The following is an 8,671-nucleotide window of genomic DNA, read 5'->3' as shown; positions in this document are numbered from 1 at the left end:
CCCATTACTGGGTATATACCCAAAGGATTATAAATCATGCTGCTATAAAGACACATGCACACTTATGTTTATTGCAGCACTATTTACAATAGCAAAGACTTGGAATCAACCCAAATGTCCATCAGTGACAGACTGGATTAAGAAAACGTGGCACATATACACCATGGAATACTATGCAGCCATAAAGAAGGATGAGTTTGTGTCCTTTGTAGGGACATGGATGCAGCTGGAAACCATCATTCTCAGCAAACTATCTCAAGAACAGAAAACCAAACACCACATGTTCTCACTCATAGGTGGGAATTGAACAATGAGATCACTTGGACACAGGAAGGGGAACATCACACACTGGGGTCTATTGTGGGGAGGTGGGGAGTGGGGAGGGATAGCATTAGGAGATATACCTAATGTAAATGACGAGTTAATGGGTGCAGCACGCCAACATGACACATGTATACGTATGTAAAAAACCTGCACGTTGTGCACATGTACCCTAGAACTTAAAGTATAATAATAATAAAAATAATAATCAAGAAACAGAAAAAAGTGGTCCAAATTATTTAACAAAAAAGCACTAGGAACTGACACAAATTTAAAGGAGATATATTGATTACCTACTAGAAAATTCAATGTAAACCTTATAAATATGTTCATTGAGCTAGGAGAAGAATTCACAAACAACGTAAGAATATTAACAGAGACAAAAAAGGGAGAGAGATGAGATACAATGATTTGTGGCTGACCAGTAGGGACACATTGTCCAGGTGCAGTGGCTCACACCTGTACTCCCAGCACTTTGAGAGGTCAAACTGGGTGGATCACCTAGGTCAGGAGTTCAAGACCAGCCTGGGCAACATGGTGAAACCTCTTCTTTACTAAAAAAGAAAAGAAAAATTAGCTTGGCATAGTGCTCCATGCCTGTAATCCCAACTACTCGGAAGGCTGAGGCAGGAGAATCGCTTGAGCTTGGGCAGCGGAGGTTGCAATGAGCCAAGATTGTGCCGCTGCACTCCAGCCTGGGTGACAGAGTGAGTCTCAAAAAAATAAATAAATAAATAAAAAACTGTAAGGATACATCTGAGCAATGTGTCCTTCAGCACTTTTGTCAGTGTGCAAGGATCATAGAGCGTGCTTACACAAACCTACATGAAATACCCTGCTACACCCAGGCTGTGTGGGAAAGCATAGTGCTCCTAGGTAACAAATCTGTATGTCTTGTAAGTGTAGTGAATACTGTGGGCAGTTGAATCACCATAGTAGATGTTTATACAGATGAACATATCTAAGCATGGAAAAAATGCAGTGAAATACAGTATTATAATCTAATGAGACCTTTGTCCTGTATGCGTCCTGTTGTTCACCGAAATATCATGATGTGCACGATTCTATTCAAGTTGCTGAAAATAAAAACAAAGCCAAAAAACTTCCAAATAAATGTATTACACTGGTTAAAGCTTTTCTTCAGTAATGCAGGATGTTTGAGAAGTTTCCCAAAAAAGCAAAAAGTGGACAAGTTCATCACCACTAGACCTGCCTTAGAGGTATGCCACGTGTCTCTGGTAGGTTCCCCGAGCAATGAAGTAGCTGCATCTGCTCCACTCTGGCATCTGTCTTTTGATAGATTTGTGTAGATTTATTTTCATTTATCCTATGTTATTTCCTTCTATAAATTCCATCACCCTTCCCTTTGTAATTCTGTCTACTAAAGCAACTCATATTTAGCTGAACATGCTGGGGTCATTGGAATAAATTTCTATTTTTCCTCCACCAAATCTAATGAGCTGTCTCCAGGGGCATCCATCTCCATTTTCTTTTCTGCCATTCCCATGGGATAATTTCCTTGTTCCTACATGAGTCCAGCCCTCATCTTCACATACATGAACTATCCAACCATCACACACCCAGGAACATCTTCAGGAAATGGAAGCTGCCAGCTGCCTATCAGCCTCCACCTGCACACTGATCATTCCTTCAGCTTTCACTCACGCTGGAGGGCTTTTCAGCCAAAAGGGCCTTTCACACCCACTCCCAGTACAGTGCTGGGACCTTGTATACCTTCCAGATACAGGTACATATCCATGCCCTTTGTTGTTAATTTTGTTTCATTTATTTAAAATTCACTGGCAAATCACTGATGATGGGAGTGACCAGCCTGTCCATTCCCTTTCTGTCCACCGCCTGACAGAGCCACCTGTGCAGTTGACCACCCTAGTGTGCTGTGCTGACGGGGCCATCTGGACACACATAAACACCAGATGTGTGAGTTATTAGAGGAGCCCAGGGTCAGCAGGTGACTGTGCCCCACAGGACACAGGTCTGTCCTGCAGTAGAGCCTGCATGACCTGGAATCGTACGTGTGCATGACCCGTGGTCTCAGCAGATCAGCTGAGGTCAGCTTCAGGCAATTCCTGGGTAACCTGCCCTGGGTGCCCACAGAGGACAGATGCATGACAAGGATGTAAGGGAATGATGTGGGTTAGGGGAAGTGATGTTCAATTTTTTTTGAGGCTCTACTCTGCACCTGGACCTTATGGAAGACTACAAAGAAGAGAACAAGAGTCCAGCCCCCAATAGCTCCTGGTTTAGGGTCAGCTTTAGTGGGATTTTAGAGAGTAGAAGACACAGGGATGATGCTGGAGTAGTTTCCTGTGGGATACTTTGGGGGAAGCAGAAGGTGGGCAGGAATCAGGACTCCATCTGTCTGGTTCTCATTATCTACATGGATTCTCATAGTGGAAAGTGAGAGACATGACCTAGAACACAGGCCCCAGGGCTGATATCAGAGACACCTGCTAAGTAAATGACTCAGCAGATATGTGGTGGGGTTTTCTTCTTGGATATATTTTTCTTTATAAAAATAATTTGAGAGATGTGTCCAGCCTTGGTGGGCTGCTTCTCCCTCCAGGAGATGGAGCTAACACAATTGTATCTGTGAATCTGCTTGGCTTTCCATCAGAAGATACCACAGACTAGGTTGTTTCAAATAACAAATACTAATTTTCTTATTGTTCTAGAGTCTTGAAGTCCAAGATCTAGGTGCAGAAAGGGTTATATTTTTGAGAGGCCTTATCCAGGCTTGCAAAGGGCCAGCTTCTCATGCAGTGCGTCCTCACATGGCCTCTCCTCTGTGTGCATGTGGAGAGAGAGGTATCTGATGTCTTCCACTTCTCATAAGGAGAAGAGTCCTACTGGATTAGGGTCCCACATTTATGGCCGCGGTTAACTTATTTGCCGTTTAAAATCCCTCTCTCCAAATACAGAGCCACTGGGATTGGGGTTTCAGCATATGAACTGAAGAGCAGGACACGATGCAGTCGATGACGCCAATCAAGGGATGGTGAGAAGCCTTAGAATATTTTGCTTGTCAAGAAGGTAAAATGGGCGTTATGGGAATTTGTTGAAAAAAAGGTGCCAGTGACTATTAAAAGCTCAATGGTAAACAGGGAAATTTCTCCCTCCTTTCTTGCCTGTAGCAAGGATGTGAGGAAGCAGAACCACAGATATCAAAGAAAGAGGAGCCCTGGGGACAGCTGAGGTGCTGGTGAGGAGGGAGAGCACTGAGCAGATGAGGAAGCCCCGCCCTCCCTGCACCTGCTCCTGACCCGGCCTCCTGCTCTGTGGGCCCCGCGCGCCCCCTGCTGGTCCTGAGCGGCACCTGCGCCCGCCCCCTCCGCCTCCCTGCAGGGAGGTTTGTGTCTGGGCTCACACTCACCTCCCCTCACTGTGTCGCTCGCACAGTAATACACGGCCGTGTCCGCGGCGGTCACAGAGCTCAGCTTCAGGGAGAACTGGTTCTTGGACGTGTCTACTGACAGGGTGACTCGACTCTTGAGGGACGGGTTAAGGTAGTTGCTCCCACCACTACCATAGATACTCCCAATCCACTCCAGCCCCTTCCCTGGGGGCTGGCGGATCCAGCCCCACCAGTAACTGCTGAAGGAGCCACCAGAGACAGCGCAGGTGAGGGACAGGGTCTCCGAAGGCTTCACCAGTCCTGGGCCCGACTCCTGCAGCTGCACCTGGGACAGGACCCCTGTGAACAGAGAGACCCACAGTGAGCCCTGGGATCAGAGACAGCCTCCCATATCGTCATATCTGCATCCCCGAGACACTCACATCTGGGAGCTGCCACCAGGAGGAGGAAGAAACACAGGTGCTTCATGTTCTTGCACAGGATGTCCGTAACTCTCAGAGAGCATTTCCCATGTGAGCAGGAGCCTGAATTTAAGGAAGTGTGTGGTGGTTTCCTGTGGGTGCCTAAGTGAGGATTTGCATGTGGGTGGTGCCTTTGTATAAAGAGGTGAAAAGGGATGAGGGAGGTCCCAGTCTTTTAGGCTCACCCTGGGATGAGGATGCTAGTTTTGCCCTTTGAGAACTCAGTTCTCTTCCTGGGACCTCAACTTGCCATGTCCTGGCTCCTCTTTTTCCAGGTGAGGAAGTAGATTGGAACAGCAGTTTAAGGTAACGATCATGTGAGTTCAGACACACCAAGATTCACTTAATGTAATTTATAGTTCAGGACATCCATCATGTTTAGAGGGAATCTCTCATTCTAGGGAGTGGGGCATTTTTTAAAAATGTTTAAATTAAATAAAATTTATTTTTTTAGATGAACTTTCACTCCTTTGGCCAGGCTGGAGTGCAGTGGCCCGATATTGGCTCAACCTCCGCCTCCTGGGTTCAAATGATTCTCCTGCCTCAGCCTACCGAGTAGCTGGGAGTACAGGCATGCACAACCACCCCTTGCTAATTTTTGTATTTTTACTAGAGACAAGGTTTCACCATGTTGGCCAAGCTAGTCTCAACGTCCCGACCTCAGGTGATCCACCCGCCTTGGCCTCCCAAAGTGCTGGGATTACAGACCTGAGCCACCATTTTAACTCAAGCACTGGGAGCTGCCCTCTGAGATCTTTTGAATCCTAGAATTCTTTCTGAGACCTTAGGAAAAACTCGTGGGACATATCAATGTGTGACCCTGAGGATGTGCCCTGATCTCTGTACACTTCAGTGTGAAAGAGTAGATTGTGAATTGCAGTGAAAATTTCATTTGTAAACTCTATAATAGGTCAGCACTGGAGGATAGTCTCGTCACCAAGATTACTGCAGTTACCTTTCCTGGAAACCAGAGAGGAACAATGTGACCCCTCACCTCTGAGAGCACGAGGAACCCTGGTCCTGTCTGACAGGCCACACATGTGACATGGGGGAAGACAGAGACATTCAAATCCAGTGTTTTCACCCATATATTGACCAAGCTAGCCTGATCTGTCTGTCTCTACAAAGCCTTTTTCTTAACTGAATTGCATGAACATACCCTTGGGTATGGGGTATTGCAATGTGGGTATTTGGTATTTGTTTAGTGAATTATATAATTAACAGGCTACCTCCATGAATGTGTGTAACAGGAGAGTCATCAGAAGTTGGATGAGTCATAGTATCAGGACAAACCTGGACTCTCTTCTTGGGACCTGGACAAGTGGCCAATCTTCTGTGGGAAAGCAAAGGGGAAGAGACAGACCCAACACCCAGAAACAGCGTAGCTCCTCACTTACCAGCTGGTGTCTGGGCCTTTGGTTTGAACAGATGCAAAAGGAGCTGCCCTCACCTTCAGAGAAATGATGAACTTGGTATGAAATGGAGATTATTTTTCACTTACAGAGGAGGAAATGCCATAGACCTGTATATATCTATGTGGGTGTGTACGGGTTTCTTTCTAGGATGTGCTCATACACAGAAAGGGAGCAATTATATTTGCTGGAAAGAGAACCAAAGAGCTTATGAATTTGTAGGTGTTGTTAACCACACACGTGTCAGGTCACTACACCATGTTATAATGCTGGCAGTAAAACCTCCCAACATTGTCATGGAGACAAATGCAAAGAAATAAAGATTCAAATCAGATGCCTTTGATCTGTAATGAACAGACCAAGAGAAATCAACCATTATGGAAAGAGTGATAGTTAAATGTAGCAGTAATTCCATCCTGAGGTGAGAGGGAAGTGCCATCTGACAGCTCATTTTCACGTCTGCGAAGACTTCAGAGCACAGACTAAGAGTAGAGTGTGAACTTAGGGCAAGTGGGGGCCAGATGTTTGAGGAAGATAGAGAGAGAGCTGGAGTCCTTGTGAGCCATTCGGAGAAGCAGCAGTGTGCCAGGGTATATTGAGTCCTCCTGAGTTAACAGGTACTCAATAGATACCAGTTTCACTGCCCTAATTTTGTTTTATCCTCAAGACTCTCTTGAATTTCCAGATTTGAACCTGGAAATGTTGATGAAACTCAGCATGACTAGGAATATTTCAGGGAAGATTTATGTTATGATGTGAGTGTGGTTAAAATTAGGTTATGAAAATTTCATTATCTAAAATGTTAGTGTCAGTATCTATTAATTTGCTCTTCTTTTTTTCTTTTTCTTAGAGACAGGGTCTTGCTGTGTCTCCCCAGTTGGAATGCAGTGTCATCTATGAATTTTGTAGTATAAAAATGATCACCCTGATTAATGTTACCCTATTATCCCCTTGAGGGATTTCGGTCCATGTTTGCCTGTGACATAGTTCCAGTCACAGATACAAGAGAGGTGGTCTGTTGAGGCAATTCTTCCTCCACAGAGGAGAATATAAACGATCATCTCCTCTCCTTGCTTATTCCATTTTCAGAATTGCATACGACCTTTGGGAATGCTGTTGCCATGTCTTACATGATGGGAGTCGACTGTGGCATGAAGGTGGAATGGAGATGTGTAATTTTGGAAAATACAGAACCTGGGCACATAAAGTTTTGAATTAACTGGGCCTGGAGCCACTCACATCCTGGCATCTGGTTCAATTGTTTGTCATTTTAAATTCTGGTTATTTAGTTGAAATTTCCTTGATTCCCTTTCTGCTAAAATATTCATTCATAATCATCTAAATAAATTAAATTGGAAAAAAGTTACTAATTTGAAAACTAACCCCATTTCTGCTGAGGTCAAAATTAGTTTGTGGTGCAGAGTGATGGGCACGGACATAGCAGATTACCGAGACTGAACTCACAGCCTAGGTAATTGTTATGTTTTATTTTAATTAGGAAACACTTCTGTGCGTTCTTTATATTTATTAAACTCCCATTGAGAAACTTCAACTAATGCGATATGTTGATGGATCCTACCCAATAATAAAACGAAAGGTTTTCAAACAGGAATTCCTATTACACAATGTTGTCTTTACTTTAGGACACATTTCTTCACCTTATTTGAAATTGGCCCAGATGCACTGATTAGAGAGTGTCACTTAAGAAACGACCAGTAAATGAGATCACATGTTTCTGGAGAAGGACATGGCTTTGGGATGCTTTGCAAACTAAGTGGTTTCTCACGTCTCCTGGAAAAAAAAAGAAAACATTGAAATGGGCAAGTTAAGAACCTCTTAGAAGCACTTTTGCATCCCATATTCTTGACTAATATAAAGATGGAATTCAGTGCAGAAAAAGAGATAACATGAAAGCTAAAGAGAATGCTGTACCAGTTCATTGCGCCAAACCTGTCATCTTAACCTAGTGTACCATCTTATCTGAACCCTCAGGAGGTAAATTTCCTGAGAGATTCAAAGATATCTTTATAAATTATCAACACTTAGCCCCCGATTTTAGGTTAAAAAATTGGAAAACTCTTGGTTATCTACTTCACCCAAATAATCTGTGTCAGATAATTTCAAATGAATGCTAATTCAATTTCTCTGTTGAACTCTTTTACATAGGATAGCTGAATTGAATACAGTCTTTTTTTTTTTTTTTTTTTTTTTTTTGAGACGGAGTCTCGCTCTGTCGCCCAGGCTGGAGTGCAGTGGCCGGATCTCAGCTCACTGCAAGCTCCGCCTCCCGGGTTCACGCCATTCTCCTGCCTCAGCCTCCTGAGTAGCTGGGACTACAGGCGCCCGCCACCTCGCCCAGCTAGATTTTTGTATTTTTCAGTAGAGACGGGGTTTCACCGTGTTAGTCAGTGAATACAGTCTTAAATCAACACTTGTGGGAAACTTTAAGACACCTGAGGTTATGTCCTGCTCATGTGTAAATCAGTTAAAAACAAAATCCTGGAAAATCTGTGAAGTTGGGACCTGCCGAGGAACCCAGGCTTGGGGGCCTTTGGACACTTTTAGGTGGATTTTCTTCAGCTTCCACTCTCCATGGAATTTGAACAAGTTTCATTTACTGTGTGCTGTTTTTGTGAGTGACTTGAAGTAATTCTTTTTTTTTTTTTTTTTTTTTTTTTGAGACGGACTCTCGCTCTGTCGCTCAGGCTGGAGTGCAGTGGCCGGATCTCGGCTCACTGCAAGCTCCGCCTCCCGGGTTCCCGCCATTCTCCTGCCTCAGCCTCCCGAGTAGCTGGGACTACAGGCGCTGCCACCTCGCCCGGCTAGTTTTTGTATTTTTAGTAGAGACGGGGTTTCACCGTGCTAGCCAGGATGGTCTCGATCTCCTGACCTCGTGATCCGCCCACCTCGGCCTCCCAAAGTGCTGGGATTACAGGCGTGAGCCACCGCGCCCGGCTGAAGTAATTCTTTCACAAAAGCCTACAGGCTTTTCAATTGATAAACAGATTTTATGTTTTCAACCTGTGGCATGCTGATGTTTTCATCAGGTAACTGAAGCACACCCACTACAGGAAGCAACTGTTACAAAGCGATTCTGTAAGGTG

General features: G+C 44.5%; 1 gene segment (V, D, J or C); it reads right to left on the bottom strand.

Moving 5' to 3' along the window:
- Positions 1–3,502: 3,502 nt before the first annotated feature.
- On the bottom strand, positions 3,503–4,191 carry LOC112428043 (immunoglobulin heavy variable 4-59-like). The segment is given in 2 exon segments: positions 3,503–4,033; positions 4,117–4,191. Coding segments are annotated over 2 exon segments (576 nt in total).
- Positions 4,192–8,671: the final 4,480 nt, after the last annotated feature.

Source organism: Macaca nemestrina, chromosome 7, assembly GCF_043159975.1.
Source record: "Macaca nemestrina isolate mMacNem1 chromosome 7, mMacNem.hap1, whole genome shotgun sequence".
In the NCBI taxonomy this organism is placed as follows: domain Eukaryota; kingdom Metazoa; phylum Chordata; class Mammalia; order Primates; family Cercopithecidae; genus Macaca; species Macaca nemestrina.
The sequence above is the reverse complement of the archived record's forward strand: the minus strand, read 5'-3'. Positions and strand labels throughout refer to the sequence as shown.